Consider the following 19540-nt stretch of genomic DNA (forward strand, 5'->3'; position numbering starts at 1 on the left):
ATTATTCAATAGTTATTTCTAAATTTAAGAATTTACCAATAATGAAAAACTTATTTTAATTCGAACCATATCCAGAAGCTTGCTTAGTTTTTCTCTAGAGACCAACAGAATGTACTGGAAACATTCCCTGATCTAAGTGCTGCTCCTCCTGCTGACTAACTGTTTAATTATGCACTTTTGATGTGTGAGTCACGGAAAATATTTTTTAATTAATTGATTATTTTGTTGTTGTGGTGGTGGTAGTGGTGGTGGTGTTAAAGACAAGGTTTCTCTGTATAGCCTTGGCTGTCCTGGACTCACTCTGTAGACCAGGCTGGCCTTGAACTCACAGAGATCCACCTGCCTCTATCTCCCGAATGCTGGGATTAAAGGTGTGCTTCACCACCACCTGGCTAATTGATTTATTTTTAAATGTGTGTTGTGGGAAGGGATACTTCTCTGAGGACATGGACAGAGAGAGAGAGAAAGAGAGAGAGAGAGAGAGAAAGAAAGGAAGGAAGGAGGGGGGTAGAAGAGGGCATCTGACACCCAGAAATGGAGTTAGTTCTAGATGGTTGTGAACCATCATCTGGGTGCTGGCAACATAACCAGAGTCCTCAGGAAGAGCAACCATTGCTCTTAACCACTGAGCAACCTCTCTAGGCCCTGAAAATCTTTTGAAAACTCACCCAAGATATGAGATTGTCACTGAAGCACCATGGGCTCCTTGCAGTGCCATCATTTGTCATGTTGCTACCTAGACAATGGAATTAAGGTGGAAAAGGTGACCTCTAGGGTGACTTTCACCTGAGTAATTTCTCGGTCACTTCCCTTTTCTTAATAGAAGCTGGAAAAGTCAGCCTATTGGATTCATAAACTGACAGCTCATGTGGATTCTTTCTTAAGCAGCATAAGAACAGACCTTTACACGCCTGCATTCAGGTCCCCAGGGGCTCTGTTGACATGTCCAAAAACAGCATCTGGTCCTCTCCACTGAGCCAGAAAGTGAAACTGAAGCCCAAACAAACTTGGGAGGTTTTGTCTCAACCCACGTTTCTGACGGACGTCAAAAGAAGTGTCTCCTCCTATGTAAAGTCATAAATTGCCTTTCCAGAATTCACCCTTGAACAAACCAGAAAGCAACATATAAGAAGTGAATTGACCAGCATAAGCGCTCATGGCCAGAGAGTAGTAGCTAGACTTTAAAGCCACAACCCCTGACTCCTAATCCAGGCTCTTCCTATGTGGGCGTGTGAAATATTATCACTGTGGAGAAATAATATTCCTCCTTCCCCTCCCCTCCCTCCCTCCCTCCCATTGTTCTTTATTCCTCCTCCTTTTCTCAACTCTGACATATCCCTAGCTGGCCTCAAACTCCCTAAGTAACTGAGGATGGTCTCGAACTCCCGAGTGTTGGGATTACAGTCATACATTACCATTTCAGTGTACGTGGTGCTAGGGGTCAACGCCGGGTTTCATGCACCCTCGGCATGAATTCTACCAACCGTGTTACATTCTCAGTGAGTGGCTCCGGGACCCTTCTCGGAGTCCGTGCCAGTTGCTATGATATATGCAGTCCAAAATGTAGCCATGTAATGTTGACACGGCTTTAAGCATTACATAAAACAAGTCTTTATAAATACTTGGGTTTTTAAAAAATCATTTATTGACTTATCTGACGGAGGAGACACACACCACAACAGGCACACAGAGGTCAAAGGACCACTTTCAGGAGAGTCAGTTGTCTCCTTCCACCATGTGGCTTGAACTCAAGTCATTAGACTTGCCAGCAAACGCCCGTGTTTGCCGGCATGTTTTGTGTGTTGGGGGTGTAGGGTGGTTCTTTGTGTCGCTGTCTGTGTTGTTGTTTTAAATGTTCTTGAGGCTCTAATGTGTTTAGGGCCTGCTGTACTCGGCAGATTAATTGTATGGATTTCTACTTTTGTTTGGAACAGGAGGAGGTCAGGCTGGCTGTGTGTAAGGAGTATTTCTCTCACAGCACTGAAGACCAGAACAGCCAGAGAAGCAGGGCTGAGTCTTGACCCTGGCTCTCTTCCATCTATTTCAGCATGTGTTCTAAGGCTCGTGCCATATTACCTCAGCCATGAGCTATTTTTTTTTTTCCAAAGACTGCTGAAATAAAATGGAAAAAATAGACCAGTGTTCCAAAGTGTACTCTCATGGGCTTTCAGTGAATACTGCATAAATAAAAGATTTACTTTACAGCTCAGAGAAGAGAAAATGTAAATAAAGGCCAGCTGCCCCTCTCTGAGAGCAGAGGACACCTGACTTCGTTGCTGCTTTAACCCATTCCCCCCAGTAATTGTGTGGAAGGCTTGGTATGGTGGCGCTGACTGCCAGACTTTGCCACACATTAGAATCTATCAGGGTTATTTATTAAAAGGCTGGTGCTTGATTCCTTACCCCTAGGTTTGTGTTAATTATCTGGGTGCATCAGTGGGCAGCAAAGACTTACTACCACTGAGGGGGCTGTGTGAATGTGCCTCAGGGACAAGGCAGCAGAAGTCTTGATCTGTTGGTTTATTTATTTATTTATTTTTTTATTTTTTTATTTTTTATTTTTTTTTTTTTTTTTTGGTTTTTTGAGACAGCCTTGGCTGTCCTGGACTCACTTTGTAGACCAGGCTGGCCTCGAACTCACAGTGATCCGCCTGCCTCTGCCTCCCGAGTGCTGGGATTAAAGGCGTGCGCCACCATGCCCGGCCTGTCGGTTTCTTTTCTATCTATCCTGTTATCATATGTGAATAAAGGGAGGTGTGAGGCTCAGTACTTATGAGTCCTAGGTGCTCCTTCAGAATACCCAGGTCCTAGTCCCAGCACCCACATGGCAGTTCATAGCCCTCACATAACTCCAGTTCCGTCGAATCCCACACACTCTCCTGGCCTCGTTGGGTGCACTTGCGTACATGCAGGAAACACTCATACACGTAAAACAAAAATTAAAGAATCTTTAAAAGGAGGCACAAAGGTAAAGAGTGTGTGTGTGTGTGTATGTGTGTGTGTGTGTGTGTGTGTGTTCTTTTGTTTGCTTGTTTGTTTTTTAAGGTGGGGTCTTACTATGTATCTTTGGCAGGCCTAGAATTCAATGTGTAGACCAGTCTGGCCTCAAATTCACAGAGACCCTCCGCCTCCCTCTGCATGCTGGGATTAAAGTTGTGAACCACCATGCCCATCACTCCCTTCCCCCTCCAGGGCCTTATATATTCCAGGCTGCTTTGAACTCACTAGGTACCTGAAGATGACACTGAATTCTAGATCTCCTGCCTTTGCTTCCCAAGTGCTAAGATTACAGGCATGAACTACCAAACCTGGTTTGCGTGGTGCTGGGGTTAGAGCCTAGGGCTTTCTACATGCTAGGCAAACACTATGAACTGAGCTATTTTAACCCTCCTAATCGGCACTTTTAATGTATTCGAATAGTGAGTAAGCACTGATTTTCTTTTTTTCACATAAGCTTTCCACATATAATATGGTATCAAAGATTAGGTTTTCAAAAGAATGCTTTAAGTTACTTAAATATTTACATGAATATATTAAGATACACTCAAAGGTTTCAGAAGCTCTAGTTATCCAATATGCTAATGATAAATTGTCTATTTATTAAAATGCATTGTATGAGGATCACTAGCTTGATTTAATTTCTTTACAAGAAAAATTAAGTTTGAGCTAATACTTCTTTCCTTGTTCGAAACACCTCATCTAATTATTTTGAAATAGAAATCACTGTTTCTAAATCCAGAAATGGGCATGGAATTATGGTGGCTCACACCATAATCCCAATACACAGAAGGCAGAGGCAGGAGAATAGCCACAAGTTGGAGATCAGTCTGGTCTATGTAGAAAGTTCCAGGCCAATCAGGAAACATAGAGAGACCTTGTCTCAAATGAACCAATAATCAGATTTACTGGATCTTGTTGGCCTACTCACCAGCAAGTAACAGAAGTGGCAGTGTCCGTGCAGCTTGCACTAAACAGTTAGTGCAAACCAGGGGACATTGTTTTGTACATGTTCTGAGTCCTTTTTCTGAAAAGAATTATTGTTGTATTTATAAGAGGGGGGTGTGGGCATGTGGGTAGAGGTCAGTGAACAACTTTCAAGCATCAGTTCTCTCCTTCCCACGTCACATGAGTTCTGGGGATCGAACCCTCGAACACGAGGGTTTTTGAAGCAAGTGTTTATAACCCACTGAGCCATCTTGCCAGCCCCATTACATTCATGAAAACCAGCCAAAGCCACTCCCACATAGGTGAAGACAGCGAATGGGGCTGGCCGAAAATGATGGCGAAGCTCTTCTAGTGTCCCTTTATCCCTTTTCCATAGAAGGGTCTCAGCACTTCATGGGGAACTTGATAGCCTGAGGTCATAGTAGAGAGGTCTGCCATGGGCTTTGGTCCAGGAAGAAAGCAGTTCCTCTTAAAGGCTGTTGTCAAAACTAGAGCCCTGGGAGATCTTAGGGCATGGATACACTAACTAGCCGTGTGTGTGTGTGTGTGTGTGTGTGTGTGTGTGTGTGTGTGTGTGTGTGATTGCTTTAACTCTCTCTGTGCCTCAGCTTCTTCACTTGTGAAATAAAGGATGACAACAGGCCTGCCCGAAAAGGTTGTTGCAACAGAAGAGTAGATGCCAATACATTTTAGAGCAGAAAGAACAGCCTGCAGCACATGTTGAGCGCACACGGCCCAGTCCTGATCAGACTGAGCTCTGTGTAGACACTAGCGGCCTCAGGGTGGTCATTGCCACCCTGCAGCTGAGCAGCCAGTGCTTGTTCAGAGGCCCTGGGCCTTAAAAGCCTCTACTCCTATTAGATGCAAAAGAGAGAGGGACGCTACCTGGTGTCTTGGTACATACACTTTGAACATGGAGAATTCATAAAGAATGAGCTATACTCATGTATATACATGTGTTATATATGCCTGTATATTCATCTGTAGGATGAGCTATATCAGCATCTGTGTCTGGAGGTGGGATCCGGTCTTTCAGATAGATGATGCATGGATGAGAAACTAAGAAGATTACAGCTCAAGTTCCAATGCTATTATTTCTTAGCCTTATCCAAAATGAGTCCTCACTCCTAAGGAAATGATACCCACTTCCAGGACAACAATGCCAACGGTATTCCAGAGCATAGGCTCAGTGGTTCTGGGAAACTCCGCCAAGAGCATGTATACCTGAAGGAGGTTTACTAGAGCTGACCAAACCAAAGGCCTGGTTCCACATTTCTAGGCCAGTGTTGACTTGGCTTAGGTTAACCTACACTACAGGCAGCGATGCTGAACCTTCAACAGGAGAAAAATGGTGAATAGCTGCCAATCTAACCCTTGACTAGAGACTGCTCCTCAGCATCATCCCTAATCTGAAATTACCCTATCTAAAACTCATGGGGACCCATCTATCTGCTAAATGGAATCAAATGTCTAAGCGAGGGCTAGAGAGATGGCCCTATGGTTACGAGTATACAGTGCTCTCTGAGTTCAACTCCCAGCCCCCATGACAGTCGGCTCAGAACTGCCTGCAAGTCCAGCCTAGGGAAATCTAATGCTTCGTTCTAGATTCTGTGAGGCAGCTGAACTCACACATGCACATACCCACACAGGCACACATACACATGCACACAGTTAAAAAGAAAATAAATCTTTTCTTTTTAAGAGCCTAAGTAGACATCAAACTAAGTTTGTGTGGGGTGACACTAACTGTCCTTGAGACTTACCAACTTGGTCTGTGTCTGGCATCTTGTCTGCAAGCACGTGTATAGAAAAAGGCATGGTGAAATCCTATGTGTGTTTCATCTGACCCTCTTGCCTTTTCCAGGGAAAACAGAAGCCTACTTGGAAGCCATTAGAAAAAACATCGAATGGTTGAAGAAACACAACAAAAAAGGCAACAAAGAAGGTAAGGGCTGGCTGTGGCCGTACATCACAAACTTTTACCTATTTCCCAGGATTCCTGTTACCTACAATCCTTGCAGTCAAACTGACCGAGTTAAAGTCTCCTCTCAAGCTCAAAGACTCTCAGATGTGGAGGGGGATACACCTCACTTCTCTTTCAAGTTTTCTTTACGTTATAGAGAAAAAAAATATGGTTTTGTTTGCATGTTTGTTTTGTTTTTGAGACAAGGCCTCATTGTGCAGCCTTAGCTAGCCTAGAACTTTCTATGTAGCCTAGGCTGGCCTCAAAATTACAGAATTTCGCCTGCCTCTGCATCCCCAGTTCTGGGATTAAGAGCGTTTGACACCGCACCAAGCCCAAGTAATGTGTTTCGTCGTGGCATTTTCATAATTCCTCGTCCCTTGGTGGTCTCTCTCCCTGCCTCCTCCATCTCTTTGCCCCTCCCACCTCCTGCTGGTCCTCCCCTTCAGGAGCTCTACTCCTGCTCTTCTGTCACACATATTTCATTACCCTTGTCTCCTGTAAGACCTCTTCTTTCCCTTTCATGGACCTCTGCCTTGTTTCATATCCTATGTTCTTACACACACACACACACACACACACACACACACACACACACACACACCTCCCTCACAAGACATATATAAGAATTCAAGTCAGGAATCCGCATCTAAGAGAAAAACGTGCTACTTATCTTTCTGGGGCTGGTGTGTTTCACCTAACACGATCTCCAGCTCCATTCACTTTCCTGCAATCCTCATAATCCCATGTTTCTTTACAGGTGAATAAAATGTCACCCATCGTTTGAATCTCTATGAGTTAGAGGCTAGCCTGATCTAAGTAATGTGTTTCAGGATAGCCAGCGCTAAATAGGGAGACCCTGTCTCAAAAACGAATGAACAAACAGAATAACTGCCTGTTCAGTCCATTTCCCCATGTCTTGATTGGATGAATTCGATTTGTGTGGGTGCATTTACACATGTGTCTATGTGGGAGGCGAGAGATTGCATCAGGTGTCTCCCTTAATTGCCTTTTACATCATCATCATCATCATCATCATCATCATCATCATTACATTTGGGGAGATGGCACATGCATGCCATGGCAGGTCTCTAGAGAGCAGAGGACAGCTTGCAGGAGTCAGTTCTCTCCTTCCATTGTATAGTCCTGGGTACCAAACTCAAGTTAGCAAGCTTGTCCTCAAACATCTTTACCTGCTGAGCCATCTCTCTGGCCCCTGAGATAGAATCTCTCACTGAACCTGAAAAGCTAACCAATTGGCAAGACTGGCTGGCCAGTGAGCTTCAAGAATCTGCCTATCTCAGCCAGGTCTGGTGGCACACACTCTTAATCTCAGCACTCGGGAGGCAGAGGCTGGTGGGTCTCTGTGAATCTGAGGCCAGCCTGGTCTGCAGAGTGAGTTCCGGGACAGCCAAAGCAACTGTAAGTGCAGCTGTGCTCCCTCACACCCATCATGTCCCCCTAGTGCTACGAACTCAGACCCTCACGCTTGCTCGGCAAGCTCTTTGCCAGTTGATCCATGCCCCCAGCTGCCACGATTTAGCTTTTTTTTTTTTTTTAAGATTTATTTATTTTTTATTATTCTGCCCACACGTGCGCCTGCCCACCACAAAAAAAAGCAACAAATCTCATTACAGGTGGTTGTAAGCCACCATGTGGTTGCTGGGAATTGAACTCGGGACCTTCGGAAGAGCAGCCGGTGCTCTTAAACCTTTGAGCCATCTCTCCAGCCCACGATTTAGCTTCTTGGCGTTTAACTTTTGTCACTTTTTCCACAGTTTAGGTGTTAACTTCCTGACCAATGTACAGCTGACAAAGATTTCCTCCCATTCTGTCTGCCTCTTCACCCCAGTGATCACTTTATGGATGCCTTTTAATGCCATGTGATCCCACTTGTTGTGTCCCGGAGGTATTTCCTGTAGCACTGGAATCCTTTCCAGAACGTTTTTGTGTATGCCTGTATTTGGATATGCTTTAGCTGTTTTTCTCCAGCAGTTGCAATGTTTTATATTGAGTTGCAAGGTGTTATATTAAGATCTTCAGTCTGGAGCTAGAGACTCAGTAGTTAAGAGCACTTGCTGTGAGGACCCAGGTTCAATCCCCAGCTCTGCCATGCCAGCTCCCAATTATCCATAACTCCATTCCAGAGGACCCAGTGCCCTCCAATGTCACATACTTACATGTAGGTAAATCATCCACACACAAAATAATTATAGCAAAAGACTTTTTTTAAAAAAAATAGATCTTTGGTCATTTTGAATTGGTTTTTGTGCAAAGTTAGAGGTGTACATATAATTTCACTCTTCTGTGGAAATCCAGGGTTTTTTTTTTCAGAGCCATTTGTTTAAGAGGTTATCTTTTCCTCCAGTGATGTTTTGAATGCCTCTATCAAAAGTCAGACGATTGGAGCTGTAGGGTTTATATCTGCATCCTGTATTCCATCCTGTTTATCTGCGTCTCTCTTTTTGTACTGGCACCTCACTGTGTTGGTCATTATGGCCCTATTTGAGATCAGGGATTACATTTCCAGCATTAATCTTTCTGCTTGTTATTCGGGGTCTTTTGAGTTTCCATGTGAGGTTTAAGATTTTTTTTTCTCTAGCTCTACGAAGAAGGTCTTTGGAATCTGGTAGGGATTACATTAAATCTGCATAACGTTTTTAGTGGCATAGCCATTTTCACACTACTGATTCTGCCAGTCCATGAACACGGGATGACTTTCTGTGTTCTTGTTCCTTCCACTTCCTTGGTTACTTATGTTATTTATTTATTTATTATTTATTAAGTTATTTAAGTCTACTGCTAAGTGGGACTTTTGTTTTGTTTTGTTTTTTGAGACAGGGTTTCTCTGTGTAGCCTTGGCTGTCCTAGACTAGCTTTGTGGACAAGGCTGGCCTGGAACTCATAGAGATCCTCCTGCCTCTACCTCCCTGAGTGCTGGGATTACAAGCATGTGCCACAGTGCCCAGCTCTAAGTGGGATTTTTGTTTGTTTGTTTCTTCTGTCATTTTTTTTTTTCAGACAAAGTACCAAAATATCCCTGCCTGAAACCCACTGTATAGACCAGGCTGCTCTTGAACTTAGAGACGTGCTTGCTCTGCCTCCCTCGTGCTGAGATGGAAGGTGTGCACCTCCGTGCCTTGCTCCTTTGTTCATTTGGTCTTTTGAGGCTGTTGGGAACAGGGATGCTTTTCTAACCTTCTTCTTAAGTTTGTTGTCATTTTACAGAAAGACCACTGCTCTCTGCATGTTGACCTTGGGCCTTGCTCCTTTCAGCTACTTTGCTGAAGTGTTTATCAGGTCTGAGGGTTATGGTGAAGCCATGAAGGTCTTTTTGATGTAGAATCATATCTTCTGAAACAGGAATAATTTAACCTCTTTTTTTTTTTTTGCTTTGCTTTGCTTTTCTTATCATACTTTATTGTTCTGACTATGATTATAAAAATTATATTGAACAAAAGTGGATAGAGTGTTTACCGTGTCTCATTCTCAGTGCTACAAAATTAATGTTTCCTGTTCTCTCTATTTATTGTAAGGTTGACTATAAGTTTGGTATCTATAGTTTTAATTGTGTTGAGATACAAAGCCTTATTTTTTTACTCAAAAAAGTTTTCCAAAATATTCTCTTTTTATTTACTATGAAAATGTCAAATAAAGGTAAAGTGAACAATATAATATCCCGTGTTCCCAGCACCTATCTTGAATAAAGATCACACTGTGGCCAGGTGTGGTGGCGCACGCCTTTAATCCCAGCATTTGGGAGGCAGAGGCAGGCGGATCGCTGTGAGTTCGAAGCCAGCCTGGTCTACAGAGTGAGTCCAGGACGGCCAAAGCTACACAGAGAGACCCTGTTTTGGGAAGAAAAAAAAAATTCACATTGTGACATGTTGTCTAACCCACCTTACCTACCCCAGCTTTCTTTGAGGTTTATTGTTGCCACTGTTATTTGCTGCTTTTGTTGGTTTGTTAGTTTTGAAACAGGATCTAACTCTATATACCAGGCTGTTGTCAAACTCATAGCCATCCTCCTGTATCAGCCTCCTCGGTGCTGGAATTAGACGTGTGCGACCCCTCCCCTGGCTCTTGGAGTAGTTTAAGCAGGTATTTTCTGAGTACACAGTGGTTATAGTCTGTGGTCACAGAGGCAGGTCCCTCGCTTACAAGAAGATACAGCAACCCCACCCATCCACCCACCATCCCACCCACACCTCCAACTTCATCCCCCCCACTCCCACCCGCCCCGCCACACACACATACACAAAGGAAGCATCCCGAATCTTGGGGCCCTGGTTGTATCCTTAGGCATAGGAGCACTGAGGTGCTAAGAGGGTAGGGTGGGTCACCTTGGCAACATGGACAGTTAGGGACAGGGCTGCAGGAAGGAAGACTCTCCTGAGGAGAGAGAGGTGATGGGTACAATAGATAAGTGGGCAAGAGGCTATTGTGGTCCAGGAACCGGAGCTGTTTATTTTCCCAGGAACCTGCGTGTCTTTGGGAAGGGGCTGCAGACGGATGTAGGAAGTGATGGCAGCGAGGCCAGAAAGAGGCTTGCGTACCCCACAGGGAAGGACAATTTTAGCCACTTAGCCACTTTAGCCTAAATTAGAAGCTAATTTGCTTTTCTAAAAAGGAGAGAAAGAAAGAAAAGAAAAGAAAAAGCATCCAGCAGTAATGTGGTTACAGATTGAAAATTAAGGCAGGAGGAGACCAAGATCTGGACCAGAAATGGTCAGTCTGAAGCATGACAAACAGAGGACATGAACAGGGAAGAGAAGCTAATGAACTGTGAGGAGAGGGCACAGACCAGAGTGATTCCCAGGGGGTGCCCAGCCACTGCAGCTGCGCATGGGGTGCCCAGCCAGTGCAGCTATGCAGGGGGTGCCCAGCCACTGCAGCTATGCAGGGGGTGCCCAGCCACTGCAGCTATGCAGGGGGTGCCCAGCCAGTGCAGCTGTGCATAGGATGCCCAGCCAGTGCAGCTATGCAGGGGGTGCCCTGCCAGTGCAGCTGCACAGGAGGTGCCCAGACAGTGCAGCTGCACAGGAGGTGCCCAGACAGTGCAGCTGCACAGGAGGTGCCCTGCCAGTGCAGCTGCACAGGAGGTGCCCAGACAGTGCAGCTGCACAGGAGGTGCCCAGACAGTGCAGCTGCACAGGAGGTGCCCAGACAGTGCAGCTATGCAGGGGGTGCCCAGCCAGTGCAGCTATGCAGGGGGTGCCCTGCCAGTGCAGCTGCACAGGAGGTGCCCAGACAGTGCAGCTGCACAGGAGGTGCCCAGACAGTGCAGCTGCACAGGAGGTGCCCAGACAGTGCAGCTGCACAGGAGGTGCCCAGACAGTGCAGCTGCACAGGAGGTGCCCAGACAGTGCAGCTGTGCAGGGGGTGCCTAGCCAGTGCAACTGTGCAGGGGTACCCAGCCAGTGCAGCTGCACAGAAGGTGCCCAGCCAGTGCAGCTGCGGAGCAATGTCTCTGTGAAGCTTTGGGGTCCTTCAGATGACAGGGGAGCTTCCAAGTAGTTGTGTGTGCCGTTCTGAATATGTTCCGAGAAGTGTGCTATTAGGGGATTTTGCCGTTGTGCAACATCATAGATTGAACAAACACAAACCTAGTACATGTGTGTCACTCCATGTGACCCCTTGATGCAGTCAGGCGGTGCCCTGAATCTGGTATGGGAGCTCACAACCTGTCATCCCAGCCAGCACTCAAGAACCCAAGGCAGGAGCCTCACCACGAGTCCAATGCAGATAAGGCTACAAAGTGAGTTCAGGACCAGTCCTGGCTACTGTATCTGACCCTGTCTCAAAATAAAAAAAAATAGCTGAGGATATAGCTTCCTGGTAAATAGAAGGTCCTGGTTTTATTCCTTTGTACTACAAAATAGATAAATAGATGAATAAACAAATGAAGGAATAGGCCAAAGGAAATGCTCATTCGAAAGACAAACAGGAAGAACAAAAAAGGAAGCCAGCCAATATCAATTCCAGCCTCCACATGCACACTCACACAGGTGTTTACACACACACACACACACACACACACACACACTTATATACATATGGACACATACAAACAAATTTTACACAGACTATATTTCATCAACTTTGTCACTGTTTAAAAATGTATCTTTTTATGTACCACTAAAGCCACCAAGCACTAATCTCAAATGACAATGTTCCTCTTAGTATCAAAGAAATTCACCATGTACCAAACTGCATTCCAAAGAAGGTACAAACTGCAGCCATGCCATCCCTTCTGACTCACATGTGCATCAGACCTCTGGTCATAGCCAGCACCGTGCTGCTCCCATCCTGTCCCCTTCCAGAGAGACCCGTCATTGGATAGGAGCCTGACATCCTGGTGTTTGCAGAGCCTGAGAGAAAACTTCACAATGAGGGCCTTGTCTCTGGTGCTTTCTTTTGCCTCTCCAAGGAGCAAGGACACCATGTGGTAAATGGTGTGCTCTGCCTCCTCCCCTTCCCTGTGAGTTCTGTAGTATGAGCACGAGGTGTCTCCCGGGGCTTTGTGGAGGTCTGGGTGCTAGGGTCATGCCATGGCTGCAGCTGTGTAGACAGGAAAGCTTTGGGGGGGGGAGAGTTCTGATCTTTATTCCCTGTTCGTTAGGAGCCTGGGTGACCCAAATCTCATTATAAAACCGTGGAAAGGGGGGAGAGAGAGAGAGAGAGAGAGAGAGAGAAAGAGAGAGAGAGAGAGAGAAACTATGTGATGTGGTAATGAAGATGACCAAGTCTTATATAACTTTGTATTGTTTTCTTTTCTGTGTTAAAATGCCAAAAGCAACTTATAGAAGGAAAGGTTAGTTTGGACTTGCAGCTCCAGAGGAAGGGTCCGCAGTGGCAAGAGATGCAAGGCAGCAGACAGCTACAGCACCTTCCAGCCACTCACAGGCAGCAGAGAATGAAGAGGAGCCACACGTAGGGCAAGGCAATAAGCACTCAGAGCCTGTCCGCAGTGGCGGACCCCTCTAGCAAGGCTACAATCTCCTAAGAGTTTAATAATCTAAGCACCACCAACTGAAGGCCCAGTGAGGGATACACGAGCTTCTGGTGAACATCTCTCATGCAGTACACAGGCCCCTTGGTTCTTGTTTTTCAAACCAGGGCCTTGCTAAATAGTAGAAGGTGACCTTGAACTTCTCATTCAGCCTCCTCCTCCTCCCAGCTGCTGGCCTGTATAAAGCCCTAAGGACAAAAAGGTGTGCTTTTTTTTTTTAAAGGTAAATCACAAAGTAGGCATGGTGTCATAATGCCTATTATTCCAAGACTCAGAAGGCTGAGGCAGGAGAATTGCCTCAAATTCAAATCCTTGGTCTTCAGAGTGAGTTGTAAACCAGTTTGAATCACAGAGTACAACCCTGTTTCAAGCAAAGAAATAAAAATTAATACTTGAAGAGCCAAGGAGATATGGGGAAGAGTATGGGAGTCTTTAAGTAGATGGCGTGGTCTTACTTGGGAACCTCTTTTTTATTTTATTTTATTTTATTAATTTATTCATATTACATCTCAATGGTTATCCCCTCCCTTGAATCCTCCCATTCCTCCCTCCCTCCCATTTTCCCCTTACTCCCCTCCCCTATGACTGTGACTGAGGGGGACTTCCTCCCCCTGTATATGCTCATAGGGTATCAAGTCTCTTCTTGGTAGTCTGCTATCCTTCCTCTGAGTGCCACCAGGTCTTCCCATCCAGGGGATGTGGTCAAATATGAGGCACCCGAGTATGTGTGAAAGTCAGTCCCCACTCTCCACTCAACTGTGGAGAATGTCCTGTCCATTGGCTAGATCTGGGTAAGGATTTGAAGTTTACGGTCTGTATTGTCCTTGGCTGGTGCCATAGTTTGAGCGGGACCCTGGGCCCAAATCTGCCTATCATAATGTTCTTCTTGTAGGTTTCTAGGAGGAACCTCTTTATTTTGGGTGCATCATTTGATGATTTGCCTAGATTTTTAAGAACACAGGAAACATGAAAGGTTTAACCCTTTGCTCCATGTATGCAATTCAAACAGCCACAAAATGATCATGGAAATTTTTAACTTGGAAAAAACAAAGCAAAAGAAAAACAACTGTGTGTTATCCCACCAACGAGGCCTTAGGCTGAGACTACAAGCTCAGGTTGGAAAAGCTCCTTCTAACCATAGTGTTGCTACCTGTGTGACAGCACTGAGGGCTTGGGTTTTGATCATTCCTGTCAGCATCAGCAGCTTCTCGGCGTTTGTTTAAAGTGCAAAGCCTGAGTCCTCTCTCCAGACCCGAGTGTGAATCTGCAACTCTCCAAGAGCCTTGGGTGCTGCATAAACGTTAAAATTTGAGGGCCTTAGAGAGATGGCTCAGAGGTTAAGAGCACTGACTGCTCTTCCAGAGGTCCTGGGTTCAATTCCCAGCACCCACATGGCAGCTCACAACTGCCTGTAGCTCCAAGATCTGACACCCACAAACATACATGCAAGCAAAACACCAATGCACATAAAATAAAAATAATTATTACACACACACACACACACACAAAACAAACAAACCAACAAAATGTTAACATTTGCAAAGCCCTGGTCTACAAGCCTATTTCTTTGTTGGTCAAATTCAAGGGTATATGCCCTAGGGTTGTGGTAAAGAGATAATATGATAACTATAAACACTTTATTTTGGTTTTGTTTGTTTTTTGTTTTTGTTTTGTTTTGGGGGCGTTGGTTTTGTTTGCTTGTTTTGTTTTTGATTGATTTGGTTTAGTTTGGTTTGGTGTTTTATTTTTTCTTTTTTTGTTGTGGGTTTTTTTGGGGGGTTGGTTTGGTTTGGTTTGGTTTGGTTTGGTTTGGTTTGGTTTGGTTTTGGTGTTTTATTTTGGTTCTTTTGTTGTGGTGGGTTTTTTGTTGTTGTTGTTGGTTTGGTTTGGTTTGGTTTGGTTTGGTTTTGGTTTTTCAAGACAGGGTCTCTCTTTGTTAGTCCTGACTGTCCTGGACTCAATTTGTAGGCCAGGCTGGCCTCGAACTCACAGCGATCCGCCTGCCTCTGCCTCCTGAATGCTGAGATTAAAGGCGTGCACCACCATCCCTGGCTTCCTAGAAACACTTTAAACAGCACAGTATAGCCCAAACCCAGAATTTCAAGTCCTTCAATGTGGTAGTCAAGGCTGATAATCCGCTTAATACACAAACCTCTCCCCGCCCCCCACCTCTCTCTGTCTTTGTGTTAGCTTTGGCTGTCCTGGACTCACTTTGTAGACCAGGCTGGCCTCAAATTCACAACAATCTGCCTGCCTCTGCTGGGATTAAAGGTGTGTGCCACCATGCCAGCCACAAAAAAACGTCTCTTAATGATAAACACCGTGGTGGGAATTTTTTTCCTGATCTTTGCTCACAATATCCTAATAATATTTTCTAGATTATGACCTTTCAAAGATGAGGGACTTCATCAACCAGCAAGCTGATGCTTATGTGGAAAAAGGCATCCTCGATAAGGAAGAAGCCAACGCCATCAAACGCATCTACAGCAGCCTGTGAAAATGGCAGGCAACCGAGCCTTCCTACTGTTCCAGCAAAAACAACATAGCTTAAAAACTAACTCAGCGGTGACAGACTTACCAGCCCTGGAGTATTAGGATGTGCTGAATTTATAGTAGTTACTCCCTTAGAAGTGGGTCAAATAGAGCTCTCTTGCCATAAATACCTTATGAAAAGTAATGTGTGTAAGCTAAGGTTTTGTATGTAGAACCCTATGTCCCCTTGGATTTACACTTTATAATCAGAGATGTGCTGCTCTGGAAAAGCCTCTAATGGGTTGAACATAAATCTGAACCTTCTTCCCACCATCTTAAGCCCCCTGGAGATCTGAGAGACCCTGTTTCAAGGCATGCTAGACACCTGAGCACCTTGTTGGATGTTTGTAACATGGTGTTGTTTCCACTAGCAAGTCTCTGCTGGGCACTGAAATAAACCCACATTTCTTCCTAGCCTTGATGCTCTGAGAAACAGCTGCTTCTTTTCTTTTAAAGGTTTTACTTGAAATAGAATTATATCACTGTCCTCGCTCTAGTCCAGGGGTTCTCAACCCTCCTGATGCTGCCACCCCACCCCCCCACCCCCCGTCAATACAGTTCCTCACGTTGTGGGGACCCCTAACCATGAGATTATTTTCATTGCTTCTTCGTAACTGCAATTTTGCTACATTATGAATCATAATGTAAATATCTGTGTTTTCCAACGCTCTTGGCAAGCCCTTGTGAACGGGTCATTTGAACCAAAGGGGTCGTGACCCGCAGGTTGAGAACTTCTGCTCTAGCTCAATCTTTCCACTTCTTACATGTTTCCCAAACACACAAACAACAAAAGCCTCAGTTTGGACTGCCCTTTAATCAGCTCTCTGTTAGACGCAATGACGCAAAAAGGAGGTTAAAATGAGAGCAAGAATGACTGAATTTAGCCTGGGAGAACAGCAGTGACAGAATGCTTACATAAAGGAAGGCCTGGATTTAATCCTCAGAACCAGACACACACACACACACACACACACACACACACACACACACACACACACACACACACACTGAATTTATCAACAATTTACTCTATAGCTGCGTTTTCCTTTTTAATTTTTTTATTTGTTTTCAGACATTTCCTGCTCACTCAACAAAGAGAAATATTTGTATAGTTAAGAAGCCAAGGAAGTCCCCCTCAGGCACAGTCATAGGGGAGGGGAGTAAGGGGAAAATGGGAGGGAGGGAGGAATGGGAGGATACAAGGGATGGGATAGCCATTGAGATGTAACAAGAATAAATTAATAAAAAAAGAAAAGAAAAAAGAAAAAAAATATTTGCTTACATAAGAAAAAAAAAAAAGAAGAAGAAGAAGAAGCCAAATGATTTGAATAGGCTTGGCCCCCATTGACTCTTGGGTTTGGATGCTTGGCCCATAGGGAGTGGCACTATCGGAGGGCGTGACCTTACTGGAGCAGGTGTGGCTTTGTGGGAGGAAGTGTGTCACTGTCGGCTTACATATGAGGTCTCCCATGCTCCAGCTAAGGCCCGTGTCTTCTTATGCTGCCTGTGGATCAAGATGTAGCACTCTTAGCTCCTTTTCAGTACCATGTCTGCCTGCACGCTACCATCTTCCCCACGGGCAATTTATGGACTAAATCTCTGAAACTGTAAGCCAGTCCCAATTAAACATTTTCCTTTATAAGGAAAAAAAAATGTCAAATGAGGTCTCACAGTGTTCAAAAGCAAAGTCAAAGTCTACACTACATTCTAGCTGTCTACACTGGATTGGACCTAATTGCCATATTATCTCACTAGAGCTCAAAGGACCAGACAGCATGGCAGAAAGAAATGTAAAAACAAAAACAAACAGAAGAAAGAAGGCTTTGGACTTTAAGTTCCTGCCACTTGTTTGTTGGCCACCACCACAAACACGAGCCTGAAAACAAACTACATAGCCTAGTGGTCCTCTTAGGACGTTGGTGCTCCCAAATCAAATGTGGCATTGGATGTACCACTCAGTGTAAAGTAATTGCACAAAAAATAGTATATTTGCTTGCCTGGAACCATAACCCTAACAAGCCTTGTGAATGGGTTGTTCTTACTTCCGGTGGCCTGGTGATTGTCTGTTCATACTTCCGGTGGCCTGGTGATTGTCTATTCTTACTTCCGGTGGCCTGGTGATTGTCTGTTCTTACTTCCGGTGGCCTGGTGGTGCCTGTGCTGCTGTTCAGAAGCCCCTCCCATACTCAAGCTAACACTGGGTTTTCACAGTTGGAAGATAATTCTTCCCAGAGAGCTACAGAGGCAAGCAAAACACCCAAGCGGTGCTCACAAACTAATCTCTCCGCCTCTTCTAGAGAAGCCAGTACCCATTCACGGAGAGTGTGGAGAGTGAGAGTTCAAAACGTCTTTGCCCAAACTATATTTCACAAAGCACGGTGACTCAAACTGTCTAATGACTTACCTGTGCTAACTCGACCAACTCCGCTTGAACCGCTCCACACAGGCTGCGTCAACCTCAGACAGGAAACTGGTTTAGGCTGGATCGTCTTTTTCTCTCGCACTTTTCTAAAGCATACCTAAGTATCTATGCAAGATTTTTTTTATTTTTTATTTTTTATTTTCTTGGGATTTTAGCTTTTGGCGAAACAGAGTTTTTCTGTGTAATAGCCCTGGCTGTCCTGGAACTCTCTTTGTGGGCCAGGCAGGCCTCGAACTCACAGAGATCCGCCTGCCTCTGCCTCTATGCAGGATTTTTTTTTTAATGAAGAAATTTCTTTATTTTATTGTAGTTTTCATCAGTGCCTCTTGGTAACCAAGACTGAAGGGGTGCACTTGATCCTATTTTATAAACAAGAACATCCTTCCACAGAGGGATCAGGGACATTGGGTAGGCTCAAGTTCATGAAGTCAAGAGGTGGTGACACTGGGGCAAGAGCCAGGTTTGAGGATCTAGGTCCCCTACAGTGGTTCTATGCCGAGGTCATAAGTAGACAGAGAGCAGGGGATGAGACAAAGGCAGGAGACAGAGGATGAGGGAGAAGGGGCAGGGAAACAAGGGAGAGGGGAAGGACACACACACTCACACACACACATACACATACACTCACCCACATACACACACACTCACACACACATACACACACATATACACACTCACACACACATACTCTCACACACATACACACACACACATACTCACACACACATACACACTCACACACATACACACACATACACTCACACACATACACACACATACACACACACATACACTCACACACATACTCACACACACATACACACTCACACACATACACACACATACTCACACACTCACACACATACACATACACACACACTCACACACACATAGGCCTGCCTCTGGATAGAAAGGAGACAGATGTTGCCCATAGGCAAATGGCCGTTAATGAAGGTAAAAGGAGAGAAACCCCATGTTAGGATGAGCTATTTAATTTTAATTGGGCATGTTAATTAAGGTAGCCAAAGGGGGGTGGTTCACTGTTGGGCCTCAATACTTTGATAACTAGACCTTGGTATTCAACTTCAGGAGGTGTTAGACATTGGTGGCTAGCTTTAGGACTGTAATAGCAAGGCGGGCAGAATGGGAGAAAGAAGCAAGACCTGCCAGAGCCATGTTTGCCATGCCCAGGCTGGCTAGAGTCTCTTCAACTCTAGGATATAACAAAATCCTGTCAAACAAATCCCTCCACTCTAGCACAGCTAAACTGTGGCTATGAAATTACTGAATATTTGAAGATGAGAGATATTTTAGCTAGAATTTGCTGACAGGAAAAAGTGAAACACTCGAGAAATATATTTGAGCCTCTGGTTATAATTTGAAATTTGAGCTCTTGTGTCAAATTAAATAATTTTCTGCTGAACATAACTATATATATTTTTTTTTTTAATTATTATTCGTATATTCCACAGTAGTTTGCTTGGGCCTCTTCTGCCTTCCTTGTTTTCTCCTCTCCCAATGAAATCTCCACAGCTCGAGTAACACCACCAGAAAACCAATGAAACACCACAAAGAGAATGGCCATTCTGAGCTGGGGAGACAGCCTCCTGCGCAAGGCTGGGCAACTGAGGTCAGACCTCTCGCACACATATAAAGAGCATGGGGG

At 44.8% G+C, this 19540-nt stretch overlaps 1 protein-coding gene across 1 annotated transcript in view; it reads left to right on the forward strand.

The window, feature by feature from the left end:
• The window catches only part of SCG3 (secretogranin III), a 44308-nt gene extending 28442 nt beyond the window's left edge, over positions 1–15866 (forward strand). Inside the window, exons 11-12 of the mRNA XM_084754573.1 lie at positions 5810–5890; positions 15299–15866. Coding sequence (XP_084610699.1) covers positions 5810–5890; positions 15299–15417 — 200 coding nt within the window. The 3' untranslated portion in view covers positions 15418–15866. The remainder of the gene's footprint in view (positions 1–5809; positions 5891–15298) is intronic.
• The last annotated feature ends 3674 nt before the right edge of the window (positions 15867–19540 follow it).

Source organism: Acomys minous (assembly GCF_964271855.1).
Source record: "Acomys minous genome assembly, chromosome: 13".
NCBI classification, from domain to species: Eukaryota; Metazoa; Chordata; class Mammalia; order Rodentia; family Muridae; genus Acomys; species Acomys minous.